The sequence below is a fragment of the Equus przewalskii genome, chromosome X (genome assembly GCF_037783145.1).
Source record: "Equus przewalskii isolate Varuska chromosome X, EquPr2, whole genome shotgun sequence".
NCBI classification, from domain to species: domain Eukaryota; kingdom Metazoa; phylum Chordata; class Mammalia; order Perissodactyla; family Equidae; genus Equus; species Equus przewalskii.
The window spans coordinates 57,248,404-57,264,798 of NC_091863.1; the positions used below are offsets into that span (position 1 = coordinate 57,248,404).

The 16,395-nt window shown below is 39.2% G+C and overlaps 1 protein-coding gene and 1 non-coding gene across 51 annotated transcripts in view; one reads left to right on the forward strand and one right to left on the reverse strand.

Annotated features, from left to right (window-relative positions):
- LOC103543947 (uncharacterized) overlaps nucleotides 1–4,468 on the reverse strand; it is an 85,089-nt gene extending 80,621 nt beyond the window's left edge. For 13 of the 50 annotated variants that reach the window (XR_011536160.1, XR_011536154.1, XR_011536146.1 and 10 more), the window contains exon 1: nucleotides 4,229–4,433. This is a non-coding gene — a transcript (uncharacterized protein). Of the gene's footprint in view, nucleotides 1–3,270; nucleotides 3,456–4,228 lie in introns of those variants that run through there. The other 37 variants (XR_011536186.1, XR_011536180.1, XR_011536140.1 and 34 more) reach the window with 10 other exon arrangements.
- A 7,839-nt stretch (nucleotides 4,469–12,307) lies between these two features.
- ZCCHC13 (zinc finger CCHC-type containing 13) lies at nucleotides 12,308–13,547 on the forward strand. Its single transcript, XM_070603398.1, has one exon. The coding sequence runs from the start codon at nucleotides 12,470–12,472 to the stop codon at nucleotides 12,980–12,982; it is 513 nt and encodes a 170-aa protein (XP_070459499.1). The 5' UTR covers nucleotides 12,308–12,469; the 3' UTR covers nucleotides 12,983–13,547.
- The last annotated feature ends 2,848 nt before the right edge of the window (nucleotides 13,548–16,395 follow it).

The following is a 16,395-nucleotide window of genomic DNA, read 5'->3' on the forward strand; positions in this document are numbered from 1 at the left end:
AAAGTCTCTGAGGTCACTCTTTTATATGCTTAACATACTATTTTCCCCTAAAGTCATTTCAATGCTGTTACCTACACTGTTCTATTCCGCCAATTGTCAGCCCACACTCACAATGTCTTCTCAGTTATTACAGTTTGTTCCTGTTAGCATTTTACATCCCCAAAGAGCTTAGTGTTATCTATAAATGTGGACATTACACTTTGTCCACAGCGTCCCCCAGGTCACTCATATTCAAAATAAGATCAGCCCCTGAATGGATGAGGGAGAGGGGACTACTGTTTTGTGTTTTGCGAAGGTTGGTTTCTTATTAGGGACAAAACGTTGCCATGTCTTCTCCACACCCACAGCCAGGGAGCACCACTGCTGTGCAGCACTCAAGAGTGCTTTGCTTTTAAGATAAAAAGAAATGGCTATCTATTTAAAGGACAGACAACTGTTATCTCAAATAGGCTACCAAGAATCTGACATGTATTCTATGTAGCAGTTGTCTTTGGAATCACAAACATTTCTTCAGACTCAATGGCAACAAACATTAGCCAGGAGTGTATGTGCAACAAATGACATTTGTCATCTGCAACAAATAACAAGGGATAATAGATCCTTATACAGAACACAAAATACAGAGTTCTCACAGATTGATAACATTCAGACCCAAATTGAATAGTTCACAAAAGGAAATCAGAGCTAATAATTAACATCTGAGAGTCCAGTCTCACTAATAATCAGAGAAATGTCTCAGAAAGACGCCATTCTTTTACATATAAACTTAACAACAACAAAAAAATTTAACTATTTAAATGACTGGGTACAAAAACTGACAATTTTTTAGAACTCTATGATGGCAAGTCTTTATAATGTTCAAACTTTCTGATGAATAATTCTAATTCTGGAACTCTATTCTATAAAGAAAGAACTCAAAATAGGTAAACAATAAAAACTAAATGAAAAGACATTCATTACATAATTTAAAATCATGAAAATTTTAAAATACTTTCCACAACAAAATATCATGAAACCATTAAATGACAATTACAAAGAATGTTTAACACGGAAAAAATGCATGTTATAACGTTAACCACAAAACACGATATAAAATGGTACAAATATATATGATCAACTGTACAGAAATGCAGAGAGAATGAATAGAAGTGACACATTTATTAACACTGGTTATCTCTGGGTGGTGAAATTATGGATCTTTTTTCCCATAGCCGATGTTTATCCTCAGACAAAGCAACAATGAATATCTGCAAAAATTCTAGATTGATGGAACTATTCAAACTTAAACAATGGAAGAAAAATCACAAAACACAAGACAGATTTGACCACAATTTCAAACTTCTATTAATCAAAAATTTAAAAACAAGAATTAAAAGGCAAACAATAACCTGGAGTATATAACAATACAGAAATCTGAATAATACCTTTCATTTACAGAACACATTCAAACAAATAATAAACGTTAAACTAAAATTCCAACAGATAAATCAGTATGACATGAACTAACATCACATGAAAGAAAATAAAACTGCTAAGAAACATATGGAGGAAAAAAGAATCCAAACTCATCAATAACCAAAGAAATGCAAAATTAAAATAATACTGGTTTTTATCCACAAAATAATTTTTTAAACAAACACTACTCAGTGTGTGAGTAAAAATGGGTACAACCTTTTGGGGAAGAAATTTGGCAAAATACATAGTGTTAAAAATGTTCATACCCTTTGACGTAGTAATTCCACTTCGACGAATCTATCCTAACCAAATAATTTTAAAAATCCATGCATTTTCAGTCTTTTATCATAAGAAAAAAAGAAATAACCTTTCCTTTACCATTGGACATCTGTATTATTAACACACCAAAATATTAATAATAGGTAAGAAAAAAATCTCTACTGCTGCAAATGACCGGTTGTCTCAAATCAGGCAAAACAAGAAGGGTGTGTCCAGCGTGCCGCAGTCGGCCATTTTAAACCCTCTGCAGAACAAAAAGCACAGAAGACAAGAGTAAGAGTAGATAAGGATGGCCACCCTACTAGGCTCCATATTAATTCTTGACTTTCTGTCTCCACATACATAACCCTGTACAATGCACTAAATAAGAAACAGCAAACAGGTCTTTCCTAAACAACACAGGTAAGTTATAAACAAAATTTGCAATCATAAACAAGGGTCCTTTAAATCTGCCCCCTCATTTTAGGGGATAAAGCCTAATGTTTAAGAGCACAGGATTCTGGAGCCATACCACTTGGATAAAAATCCAGTCTCAGCCATTCAACTGGATGTAAGGCCTTGGACAAATTACTTGATCTGTATCCCTCAAATTTCTCATTTGTAAAAAGGATGAACAACGGTACTGCTATAAGACTGTCGAGAGTACTAAATGAGTTAAGGCATGTGTAAAAGCACGTAGACCAGTATCTGGCAGGTAGTTTAAGCGCTATAGACCGCTTAAGTATAATTATTATTATAGATAGGTAAACAGGCCCAGAGAATGAAAAAGACCAGCACGAGATAACAGCTAAGATTATTGGAAAAGACCTGTCTCCCCAGTTTTGGGTCCAGTGCCTTTTCTACATATCTAAGTGCTAAATTATTAGTTTCAGCGACTAACAATAGCTCCTCACTGACAGCCATGACAGTACGGCTATCCAAAAAAAATCTTCCCCCTAGACGAAACCGTGCTCAAAGTTTTACAGAAAAAATAATTTAGAGGACAGGGTATGGGCCCAGGTCACCTTCATACCACCACTGCCATTTGCCCAAATCCAAGGTTTAAAGCCAAGTGTAACAAGCATGCAGAAACAGCCAAATCCTCACCCCTATATTCTCAAGGGGAGAAAATCAAGGGCTTCTGACCAACATAACAGCAGATTCTTACAATACACCAACCACTGTGTTGCTCCTCTGATGGGATGAAAGAATGTGTCCAGAGCCACGTAGAGCGGCCCAAGATCTGCAAGTCCGACAGAGAGCCCTCCAAATGTGTACTGTCCGAATATGGCCTATCTCCAAGTACTCTAGATTTACGCATTTCCTACACACAGCCAGCTGCCGCAACCTTTTATAGAGTCACCATCGCCTCCGCATTTTTAAGCCCACATTACCGACAGGCTAGTGAGAGACTAAGATTCTGGGTTAATTTTTGGAGAACTTGGCCACAGCCTAGGACAACTTCAACTCGAGCTGATCCCTTCACCCAGCGAGAAAGGTAGATCTGCTTCTCTGCAGGCCCTCCTAGCCCAAAATGGCCAAGCAAGGACAACTTACCTCCCCCCTCGCCATTTTGCAATCTTAATTACACGTACACTGCGCGCCTCCCCTCTCCGTCATTCCGTCTGAAATACGCATGCGCCCCTCTTCCCTCCTGCCGTTTAAAGCCAACCGTCACAATGTTGTCGCAAATACGCATGCGCACCTTCACGCTCCCTCCCAACCGCTGACGCCAACTACTTACTAGCAACTTTGCTTTCTTGAATGCGCATTCGACCCCCTCTCCTCCCCGAGCCTTGCGCGCGCGCGTCCCTCCCGCTCTCCCCCACTGGAGGCCCCTCCCCCTCACGTCAGGCCTCCTCAGATATACCTGCGCGCCGCCGCGCCGCGCCGCGCCTCCCCAGCCATTCAAATGCACATGCGCGCTGCGCCTGTCCTCCCCCCTCCGTTTTTTATATACACATGCCTGATGACATCGGGACGTGTTTCTCGCTACAGTTGTGCCCCCATGCTCAAGGAGAGCCATTACCAGCCTTCCCTAATGGGGGTAGGTTTGATAAACTAGGGAAGTGCAGTACGGGAAAGACGGCTTTGCAGGTGATCCGAGCCGCTGCCATGTCTAGATGGAATCCACCCCGAGTACCCTCGGACTCCGTAATAAGACCCTCCACCCTGAACAAAGGCAAAGAAAGTTCTCATAATCGGATGAGCCTGGTCCTATGGCCCCGCCCTTTACACCTTCTGCTACATACGAAGAACTCCAAAATTGTTAAAACAGGGAACGTTTGGAGAAAGACCGACGCTCAGGTGCCTCAACCTTGGTTAGAGGAAAAGAGTCTGTATTCATTCCTTTCACAATGAGAAGTAAATGCTCAACATCCTCTGGAAGGTCTGAGGCCCGTTCTGTCCCCCATTTTTTCCTCTCGTGAACCGGGAGAACACACAAATTAAGGATCTCCCTGGCACGAGTTCCCTCCGCCACCCTCTATGTTCTTCCCCTACGTCGTTCCTTTACCTCCTGGCTGAATCGACTGTCGTAGCGAGAATTCTTAGCGCCGGCCGTCCCAAGACAGGGTGGAGGCACAGCGGCACAGAGTTCGCGTCGCCAGGGTGGCAGCAGCAGGCCAAGGTGGCAACGGACAGACGACCAGCCGCGCTTGCAACTGCACCGCTGAAGCCAGTAAAGGACTGCCTCTCCAGGATCGCCGCAGTGTGCTTCCAGCGCATGCGCTGAGCACGCCCTCTTCTCTCCACCACCACCCACCACCACCTTTCCGAGGCTAGCCCTCCGGCCTTATTCGCCTCTTCCGCAGTGACCAGGTCCCTTGCCTGTCCTGCTTCTTCCTTCTTTCCTCCCCTTGGTTACACCGGCTTCCACCACCATCCCTCCCTCATCCCATCCTTCCTTCGTCAATCCCTCTCCCATTCATCTTAGCCCAACATTTCATTACCATCTTCCTGTTGTCTGCCTTTATTCGCTGTTATCCTAGTGGACTACCCTTCCATTCTTGGCCTTCCCTGCCAGTCTGCAGCCCTACTGGGCCTCTTACTCCTCTCCTTGTGTGCCTGATGTTGCAAATTGTAAAAAATACTGCAAAAAAATGTAAAAAAGGTATTACATCCACACAATCTTCTCCAAAGCAGTTCTCAAGCTGGGCTCAACCAGCTCGTGTTGGGCAAACAGAACACTTGATTGATGATGAACCCGCTGAGAAGAACCAGAGACAGGGAACCAAAAGACCCCTTGCACAGAGCAGAAAGGGCAGGAGTGTTCAATCAGTTTGGAGGCAAGAAGCAGGATGCAATGCCTTTTTCTTTCTCTTCACAACCCTGGTATTGCCCAGACATTAAAAATACTGTTCAGTGTCCTTCACTGCTAAATACAAGGCTTGTTCCTATCTTCTGAGAGAAATTCACATATTAATTTTAAGAGCGTGGCATCATTTATTCAATGGGCTCTGAAATAGATTCCTCTTTGGATGTGAGGAGGAGAGAATACAAAATAATATTTTGTTTCTCTTTATAATATTTTACTTTGGTGGCTGGTTCTTCTTGCTTTCTAAGAAAGCCAGTTTGGAAATATCAAAAACTGAGACCCACAAATCCATAAATCCTGAGACCCATAAAATGTGTACATCATCATCCTCTCTAATTAACTTAAGAATGTCATACATTATTCAGAGAAACAATGGAAGTTTGTGTTTTTTACATAATATGCACAAAAAGATTATGCAACAATGTGCAATATGCAGAAAGAAAAAAAGAAATAGGGATGACTAAAGTTATAGTAGTACAAAGAACCTCTCCCCTAGATTAAAAGAATCATTTGTTATTGCACAAAAGTTAAAAGAAAATTTTCCCCAGAATTTTACAACATTACTATAACAAACTTTTTTATTTCTTTGTGTTCTCTTTTTTGTTGTGTTTTATTGAGATATAATTCCCGTGTCTTACAATTTACCAACTTAAAGTGTACAATGCAATGGATTTTAGTATATTCACAGAGTTGCACAGCCATGACCACAATTTTAGAATTTTTCGTCACCCCAAAAAGAAATCGCATGCTCATTAGCATACCTTTGTGTTCTTTCAATTTTTCTTTAAATATGTAATGTTTTAACATCAGCATTTTTATAGATGTGATAATGTGTTGTTTTAACTATTTTTCCAAGTTCCTAATTATCATCTTTATTATTTTTAATAAAGAGACAGCATACCATTTTTTTAAAGTATTGTAAAATTGAGGTCAGCACAGAGTAATTCTTGCAGATGGAGTTACTTGCTCTTTCCACTTCTCTTCCTTTTGACAAAACTTACCTAATCTGCTATGGTCCCATCTGAAGAGGAATTCAAGAAGGAGGCACAGCTTGCAAATCTTGAGCCTTAGAAAATGCTTGGCGCCCTGCGCCTGCCTATTTGTCTGAACTTCCCTGTTCACGAGCAGTTCGTCAGGAGGGGTCAAAGAGAACTTTGAGGAAGTCTACTGTATCCACTCATCTTAAGCTAACATTCTGAGGCTCTATTTCTCTTTTCCCCACCCTATACATTTTGTAGGAGAATGACCCACTTTTAGAGGATGTGATAGTTAATTTTATATGCCAACTGGCTAGGCCATGGTGCCCAGATATATGGTCAAATACCATTCCGGATGTTTCTGTGAGAATGTTTTTGGATGAGATTAGCATTTAAATTGTTGGACTTTCAGTAAACCAGATAGCCCTCCATAGTGTGGGTAGGCTTCATCCATCAGTCGAAGGCCTGAAAAGGACAAAAGACTTACCTCCCTTGAGCAAGAGAGAATTCTGCCGGCAGTCAGTCTTTGGACTTGGAGTGCAACATGAGTTTTTCCTTGGGTCCTCAGCCTGACAGCCTTTGGACTTGAACTGCAACATTGGCTCTTCCTTGGATCTCCAGCCTTCTAGCCTACCCTGCAGATTTTTCACTTCCCAGCCTCCATAATCATGTGAACAAATTCCTTAAAATAAATCCAGAAATCCATATATATATGTGAAAAACCACTGCTGTAGCTGTCACCGCCATAGCTGATTATTGGCATACAAAGCTGGTGAATGAACACCAAAATGTTATTTTATTTGTGTGGCAAGTCTGCACAACCCATTTTCCAACAAGAAGAGAAAAAATGTGGCTTGAAGATATCACATTTGCCTTCCAAATCTCGAGGAGTTGATCCTAATTGATGGACCTATTTTGCCTTCAGAACTATGGCTGCAAGGGAGTATAGAAAATGGACTTTTTGACTTTCCAACTTCTCAAACAAGAAGGAGAATTAAATGAAGATTGAATGGGCCAATCCAGAGTACCCAGCTCAGTGGTACCTACAGTAAAGGGAGTATTCAAACAGGAGTTGGGAAACCTGGGATGTGGTCCTAGCTCTGGTCACTGTCTTTATTTGATCTTGGTAAGATTACTTCTCTTGGGCCTAACAGAGTTTATCTAGTAGTTATTGGAGAGAAAGATTTCAAGCAAGGGAGTGATGTGGTTGACTTTGCATTTTAGAAAAATCACTTAGTCAAGAATTGATGTAGGCCTGCTTTAGAGTATTAGTGGAATGGAAAGAAATATGACACGTCTGAGAAATATTTAAAGGGTTGAAGCATTTTAGAATGATAAAAGGTTTGAGTCATTAAGACACCATAACAATTATAAACATATTATGCACCTAACAAAAGAGCCCAAAAATACATGGGAACAAACTGACAAAATTGAATGGATAAATGGATAATCTAACCATAATAGTTGGACACTTGAATACTCCACTCTCAATAATGGATACTACACATTGACAGAAAATCAGCAATGATATGGAAAACTGGAATAACACTATCAACCAATTGATCTAATTGATGTCTATAGAATGTTCGAACCAATAGCAACAGAATAAACATTCCTCTCAAGCACTCATGGAACATTCTCCAAGACAGACAATATGCTAGGCCATAAAATAAGTCTCAATAAATGTAAAATTATTGAAATTATATAAAGTATGTCCTCCAATCACAATGGAATGAAATTACAAATTAATAACAGAAGGAAATTTAGGAAATTCACACATATGTAGAAATTGAACATTACATTCCTGAATAACCAATACGTCAAAGAATTAATTACAAAGAAAATTAGGAAATACTTTGAGATAAATGAGAAAGAAAACACAGCATACCAAAATTTATAGGATGCAGCCTAAGGTGGTCCTCAGAGGTAAATTTATTGCTGTAAACACCTATATTATAAATAAAGATCTCAAATCAATAACCTAATCCACCACCTTAAGAAACTGAAAAAAGAAAAGCAGACTAGCTTAAAGCAAGTAGAAGGAAGTAATAAAGATTAGCATGAAAATAAATGAAATAGAGAATAGAAAAACAATAGAGAAAATCAACAAAACCAAAGCTTGGTTCCTTGAAAAGATCAGCAAAATTGAGAAAAATCTTTAGCTGGACTGACCAAGAAAAAGAGAAAAAAGACTCAAATTTCTAAAATTAGGAATGAAAGAGGGTGCATCACTACTGACTTTACAGAAATAAAAGGAATATAGGGAATACTATGAACAGCTGTATGCCAATAAACTAGATAACCTAGATGAAATTGACAAATTCTTAGAAAGACACAAACTACCAAAACTGCCTCAAGAAGAAATGGAAAATCTGAATAGACCTATAACAAGTAAAGAGACTAAATTAGTAATTTAAAAACTTCCCACAAGAAAAGCCCAGGCTGAGATGGCTTCACTACTGAAATCTTCCAAACATTTAAAGGAGAAATAGTATCAATTCTTTACAAACTATTCCAAACAAACAAAACAGAAAAGGTGGGAAGACCTCCAAAGTCATTCTTTGAGGTCAGTATTACCTTGAAATGACAACCAAACAGAGATATCGCAAAAATAAAAAAAACTACAGATTGATTGATATTCCTTATCAATATGGATGCAAAAATCCTCAATAAAATGGGGCTAGCCTGGTGGCATAGTGGTTAAATTTGCATGCTCTGCTTCAGCAGTAGGGGGTTCACAGGTTCAGATTCCGGGCACAGACCTAGCACCGCTCATCAAGCCACGCTGTGGGGGTGTCCCATATAAAATAGAGGAAGACTGGCACAGGTGTTAGCCACAATCTTCCTTAAACAAAAAGAGGAAGATTGGCAACAGATGTTAGCTCAGGGCCAATCTTCCTCTCTCACACACAAAAAATCCTCAACAAAATACTAGCAAACCAAGTCCAGCAGCATATAAACAGGATTATATCCCTTGAACACGTGGTTAGATGAACATGTAAAAATCCATGTTGTGCACCACATTAATAGAATAACGAAAAAGCCACATGGTCATCTCAATAGCCACAGAAGAATTTGACAAAATCCAATGCACTTTCATGATAAAAAATGCTTAATAAGCTAGGACTAGGAGGGAATTTCCTCAACCTGATACAGGGCATCTAACAAAAGCCCGAAGCTAACATAATACTTAATAGTGAGACTGAAAGCTTTCCCCTTAAGATCAGGAACAAAACAAGGATATCCACTCTCACAATTTCTGTTCAACAATATGTTGGTGGTTCTAGCAAATGCAAAAAGTCAAGGCAAACACAAGAGAGGAAGAAAAATCGTTTGACAAAATCCAACACCCTTTCATGATAAGAACATTCAACAAACTAGGAATAGAAAAGAACCTCATCATCTGATACAGAGTATCTATAAAAAACCGTAGCTAGCATCATAATTAATGGTCTTAAAGACTGAAATCTTTCCTCCTAAGATCAAGAACAAGACAAGGAAGTCCACTGTCACGACTTCTATTCAACATTGTACTGGAAGTTCTAGCCAGGGTAATTAAGCAAGAAAATGAAATAAAAGGCACCCAAATTGAAAAGGAAGAATTCAAACTATCCTCTACTTGCCAATGACGTAATCTCCATAATCTTATCTATAGAAAATCTTAAGAAAGCTATTAAAAAACTATTGGGACTATTAAGTCAATTCAGTTCAGCAAGGTTGCAGGGTAAAAGGTCAACATACAAAAATCACTGTATTTCTATACACCAGCAATGAACAACCCAAAAATGAAATTAGCAAAATATTTCAATTTACAATAGCATCAAAAATAATGAAATACTAAGAAAAAATTTAACAAAAGATGTGTGAGACTTATACACTGAAAACTACAAAACATTGTTGAATGAAAATAAAAACCTAAATAAATGAGACAGTATTCTGTGCTCATGTGTTAGATGATTTAATATTGTTAAGATAATACTTCCCAAGTTAGTCTGCAGATTCTACAATCCATATCAAAATCCTGGTTGCCTTTTTTGCAGAAATTACCAAGCTGACACTAAAATGCATATGGAAATGCAAGGGACTCAGAATAGTCACAACAATCTTAGAAAAGAAGAACAAAGTTGAAGGCCTCACTCTTCCCAATTTCAAAACAAAATGCAAAGCTACAGTAATGAAGACTGTACGGCACTGGTATAGAGATAGCCATATAGATCTATGAAGTAGAATTGAGATAAGTATATGAGAAACTAAGGAAATGAAGAATGACAGTAATTAACTCCAGGAGTCAAAAGGCTGGGCATGTAATGAAAAGTGATCAGAGGATTTATGGCTCAGGCACAAGTAGTATTTACATAGTTACAATTGTGTAATCCCTGGATATTGATCGAACCATATTAGAGAAAGGTAAAGGAGGGCGTGGGTGGAGTGGAGAATTCAAAGTGTGCAAGTGCATGAGGTGGACCAAAAGATGGTGTAGGTAAAAGAGGGCTAAATGTTCATTCTCTGAAATGAAAAATCACAGATGTCTAAAGTTGAAATATCAGGAGATCATAATATAAGCATTATTCATAGTTATGGCTCTTTAACTCGGTGTGCTTCAAACTGTGAATTACAATCATTTAGTGAATTGAGATCTCAGTTTAATGGGTCACCACCAGCATTTTTTACAACATGAATAGAAAACATCAAAAGTACATCGCACACTTAAGGGTAAATTTTTCTTCTTAAACTTATTTGAGTTATAGGACACATATATGCATATGTATATCCTCTATTGTGATCTAATATGTATTTCTTCCTCATGTCTCAATGTTGTTTGAAAATCAATGCTTTAAACTATGGGCATGTATTACTTTAATAAAAACATAAACCTAAAGAGGGATTTAAACATGATAATTAATAAGGTTAATTTAATAAACGTACGTCAAATTTTGGACCACAGAGAGAATTTTGGCATTTTGAAACCATTTATGCAGCACCATTTAATTGTTTAGGAACAAAACTCATTTCATTACTCTATATGTGGCAACTGCTCATGCTCTTTGGCTCTAAGCTTTTATTAGTTTTTGAAAACATTTTTCTTTGTGGTTGCATTTAAAGAAGCAGTTGCACATTCCAATCAAGTCATGTTAAAAATAAAGACCAAAAGGGGCCGGCCCGGTGGCGCAGCGGTCAAGTTCGCACGTTCCGCTTCTCGGCGGCCCGGGGTTCACTGGTTCGGATCCCGGTGCCGACATGGCACTGCTTGGCAGCCATGCTGTGGTAGGCGTCCCACGTATAAACTAGAGGAAGATGGGCACGGATGTTAGCTCAGAGCCAGGCTTCCTCAGCAAAAAGAGGAGGACTGGCAGTAGTTAGCTGAGGGCTAATCTTCCTCCAAAAAAAAAAAGCAAACAAAAAATAAAGACCAACTGCTACATTCACTGTTCTTATGTCTGTGTTTCACCAAATACTTTTGTACTGGCTGCCGAAAAAAAATTCACACACAAAACATACAGCTAACTAGTAACTTAAAGACAAGTTTTTATTGTGGATTTTTAAAATTACATAACCTAAAATCATTTCAAAAATTTTAAAGCACAGAGAAGGAAAATAAGGAGAAAAAAGTCATATTCAATCATATAACCCCAAAAAGGCTACTGTTGATATTTCAGTGTCTAGTTTTCCATACTTGTTTCTATATCTATATTAATGAACATGTCCATAAATCCTTATGAGGTTTATATAAGATATAAACAATCTGAAAAACAACAGAGAGGAAATCTGTCCAATATTTAAATTATGGCTTTGCAATTTATTTTCCAAATTATATCATCTTCTTCTTACTGAATGCTTCACTCGTGTTATGTTTTACAACTTAAATGGCAGTGATTATGCTGAAAACTCAGATTCCTACAATAAAATAGGCTAAATTGTAAGTAAATCTCACTGTGGCATTTCACAGACTTTTTTTCTGTCTTATGTATCTCATATCTTTACGGACATTTGTATTTTTTTAAACAAAAATAGTGAATTATTTTAATTTGTTATAATTTGTTTCTTTCATTTACTGGATTAGATACATCTCACACATACTTTTCCTAAGTCCATAGCGGATATATAAAAACTGGTCATCTACTAGACTGCAAAGAAGGCCTAAGTCTTTATACGAAATCCTACGGGGCCCGTAATCTGAACAGGGAGGGATTCGAACTGGATTTAACGACCCAAGTGTTTATTTTTTAACAAATGGAAAACACCACCTCTCAGCCGTGCTTTCACCTTTAAGGATAAGAGGAAAACCAGGCGAGAGAGGCAGCTGGACCGCCTGTGACATGTGAATGAGGCCGTGTGCAAACCTGTGTGACGTCGCTGAGGCCCCTAGAGAAAAACGGCCACTTCTTTCTCAGCCACCTATGGGAGTAGCGCCGGGGCCTCCGGGCAGCGGTAGACCCGCACACCTGAAGATCTCACCGCAGCCATGAGCAGTAAGGACTGCTTCAGGGGTGGACGCTCTGGCCACTGGGCCCGGGGATGCCCTAGAGGAGGAGCTCGAGGGCGCGGAGCTAGAGGCCGTGGCAGAGGTTCTCAGGGCACTTCCACCACCCTACCTGACATCTGTTACCGCTGCGGTGAGTCTGGTCATCATGCTAGGGACTGTCACCTTCTCGAGAACATCTGCTACAACTGTGGGAGAAGTGGCCACATTGCCAAAGACTGTACGGAGCCTAAGCGAGAGAGGGAGCAGTGCTGTTACACTTGTGGCAGACGAGGCCATCTGGCTCGCGATTGTGACCGTCAGGAACAGCAAAAGTGTTACTCTTGCGGCGAATTAGGCCACTTTCAGAAAGACTGTACCCAAGTCAAGTGCTACCGGTGTGGCGAGACCGGCCACGTGGCCATCAACTGTAGCAAGAAGAACAAGGTCAATTGCTACCGCTGTGGCAAGCCCGGACATCTAGCCCGGGAATGCCCCACTGAGGCTACCGCTTAGTTTTTTTCCTTTGTCCTCCCCTCCTTTTGCTGATTGATAATTATATTATTTTCTCTGAAACCTCTTCACTGACCAGAGGTTCACAGATAGAGGCTACTCCCAGGCTAGTGAGCATTAATTACCGTGTTAAAGGAGAAAACAGCTGGAAAAAAATCTCAAAAAAAGTTATTCACTTTTACATGTCTTATAATTAATGTGTTTCTGTGCCACTGGAGAATCTGGTTATTGAACAGTCATTCTGAACATTAGGCAGCTTCTAGGTCTTTGGACGTCTTTTGATTTCACATTTAACAGCTACTGTGTTCCAGCCACTATTGGAGGATTTGGGACTACGTCAGTGAACAAATCAGACCAAGTTTGAGAACACAGGCCTAGAATCTATTAACAAGTAAAACAGCGTGTCAGATGAAGATAAATTGCTATGGAGAAAAAGGACACCAGGGAAAAGCATAGTGAGTGTGTACGGAGGGGACAAATAGTTCTGTCTTAGATACAAAAGGCACCCTGAGGAGGTGGCATTTCCTCAGAGACTCATCACCCAAATAAAGCTGATTCTAGAAATGTCTATGACCTTGCCAAAGTGACTTTAATTTTATTATATGTCGATTGCTTTGAATTATCTGACCACATCAGCTTTTAAATAACACTGAAAGACATCACTATCTGGCCCTACATAAAGTGTATAGTTTAATGAAAATAAACCAGAAAAATATGTATAATGTGTGTAAGTAGCTTTGAGAGAGAGAGCAATGAGGAAAAATTGACCAAACAAAAAACCTTAGGAGCAAACTATGGACATAAAGATATCAGCGACAAAGTTTGGACTTACATATTTTTAACAATCTAAGAAAACAAGTATAACCACTAAGATTAAACATAGATTGGGGCTTTGGTAATTTCAATAATACACATTTTCACAGATACAAAAATCATATTTATATTTAGGAGTTTCTGAAAAATGTATTTTCACAGATATAAAAATTCAGTTTTATATGCTGGCATTTTAAAAAATCAGATCTGGAAAACAAGTGAAGTTCTATAAAATAGAAAAGGCACTTTTAAACTCTAAAACTTGGTATGGGGAGGTAGCTATTGTGGCAAGCAAAATTTGAAGTTGTAATGAAAAATGATTTAGAAAATGACAATACTACACATCAAACCTAGGATGTGATAGAATTTATAACAGAAAGGATAGTGTAGAGGGTACAATTTTTGGTCCATAAACTCAAATGGTCAAAGAAATGTAACTGATCTTATAACTGAAGCCACATTCTTTTATGAACCTCCATAAGAATTGATGTGTAATCCTTCATTCCCATCTGAACGATCCTTTCAATTTAGCTGAGTTTCAACTTCTGTGACCCTCTTGGGCTCCTAGAAATTGATTTGGTTACTTGCTGTGCTGTGTCAACAAGACACTCCCAGCCCCTAAACAAATTCTCGAGTCTTGTCAGAGTGCTGAACTCTATTTAGGAAAGGACAAACACAGGACTCTGCTTTTGAATCCTCCCAAACCATCTGGAGTTTCGTTTCCCATGCCCTCAAGAATTTGGCCCAGAATTGGAGGGGGAAATGAGGCTACATCTCTGTATTAAGGATACACCTAGCATTTAAGTTCTCCTTACATTCCCTCTAGGCAACCTTTTCTAGTCTCAGACAAAGCGAAGTCTTATTTTGATTCATCAGTATTCCTGTGCCAGAAGTTACAAAATGGTGTTGCTGCCCAAGGTGGGAGTCGTCTGCTCATGGCAAGACATGCCAATAGTGGAGAGGCAAGTTGGTAGCAGAGAATTTTATTACAGCTTGCCAGCAAGGGGGAAGATGGCCGACTAATGTCCAAAAGAAACATCTTCCAGAACAAAGACTACAGGCCAGTTGTTTTTTTTTTTATTATTGCAGTAACATTGGTTTATAACATTATATAAATTTTGGGTGTACATCATTATATTTTGATTTCTGTGTAGATTACATCAAGTTCACCACCCAAAGACTAATTACACTCCATCACCATACACATGTGGGTGATTACTCCTACAGGCCAGTTATATAGGGGGCTGGTCTTTGGGTGGGGGAGGTATCTGGTCTCCAAGTAGGGGCAGCCATCTGATCTCTGGGTGGGGCCAGACATCTGGTTTTAGTTCCTGATAGTCTGTTGTTTTACTGAATGTACATCAGAGACAAGAGCAACACCCTGTACCCAGATCTTTCAGTTGTCATTGATGATGGCTATCAGCATAGACTCTGCCTGGGGGTCATCACATTCCTAATGAACTCAAAAGAACAAAGTTATCAAAATTATCAACTTATTGCAGCTGGGAGAGGCCATAAAATCTACAGAGCATATATTTCTCCTGGAGGGTGCGTATCTAGCTGGGTTAGTTAATCAGAGGTCATTCAAAATTACAATATCAGTTTTTTTCTACAATATGGCTTCCATTATGTCAACCTTGTGTTGAGCCAGTATCAATGGTAGCCTTCTTACTGAATCAGGTCCACAATACATTAGTTTGACCCACACATTGTTTAACAATATTCATCAATTAGATGCCATTGGAACATTTCCCATAGAAATTCTTATTTTCAGTCTCTCTGTAACAAAAACAAAGATAGGGAAGCACTAGGCACCCATTTCTATGTGGATACTTTCAGCTGGAGGTGAGTAGTACTTTCTCCCTACAGACAAGTCACAAGTCCCCGCTTTGACCCCAGCACCCACTATTCCTCATAGTCTTGCAAAAGTCCCAGCCAGAATTTCTCTTACTTTACCTACCAGGCCCCTCTAGCTACTTGAGTCTATAACCTCTGCTATATGCTTGGGGACAGGGGTACATAACTATATAACATTCACCACACAATTTTAGTTAAAATTGATTCTATAATCCTCATATTAATAGATACAAACAGGAAAGCACATTATATCAATAGAGGCTAAAAAGGCATTTTATAAAATTCAAGCTTCTTCCTGATTTAAAAACAAAATAACAAAACATCTCTTAGAAAATAACTGAAAATCCAGCTAATGGGGCTTCTCCTTCCAAGAAGATGGCATAGATATGCGTTTACCTATTCTTTCCATTCAGTGCAACTAAAAACCCTAAACATTATATATAAAACAAGCATATAAAGACTCCAAAAGGTGGACAGAAAAAGATAGATGGGCAAAGGGCTCCTGGATCAAAGGAACTACATGATAGTGAGTTCCTTGGGTTTTCTTTTTGCCTCATATATCTGTGGACTAAAAAATAACTGTTGCCAAACCAGGTTCGTTTTGCCCACCACATGATTATGCCAATCACCAAGACAATGAGTTTTCAAAGAGAAAGGATTTAATCACAAGGCAGCCAAGCGAGGAGGCAGGAGAATCAATCTCAGATCTACCTCCCTGAAAATGGGGAGTCAGGGATATTTAAGGG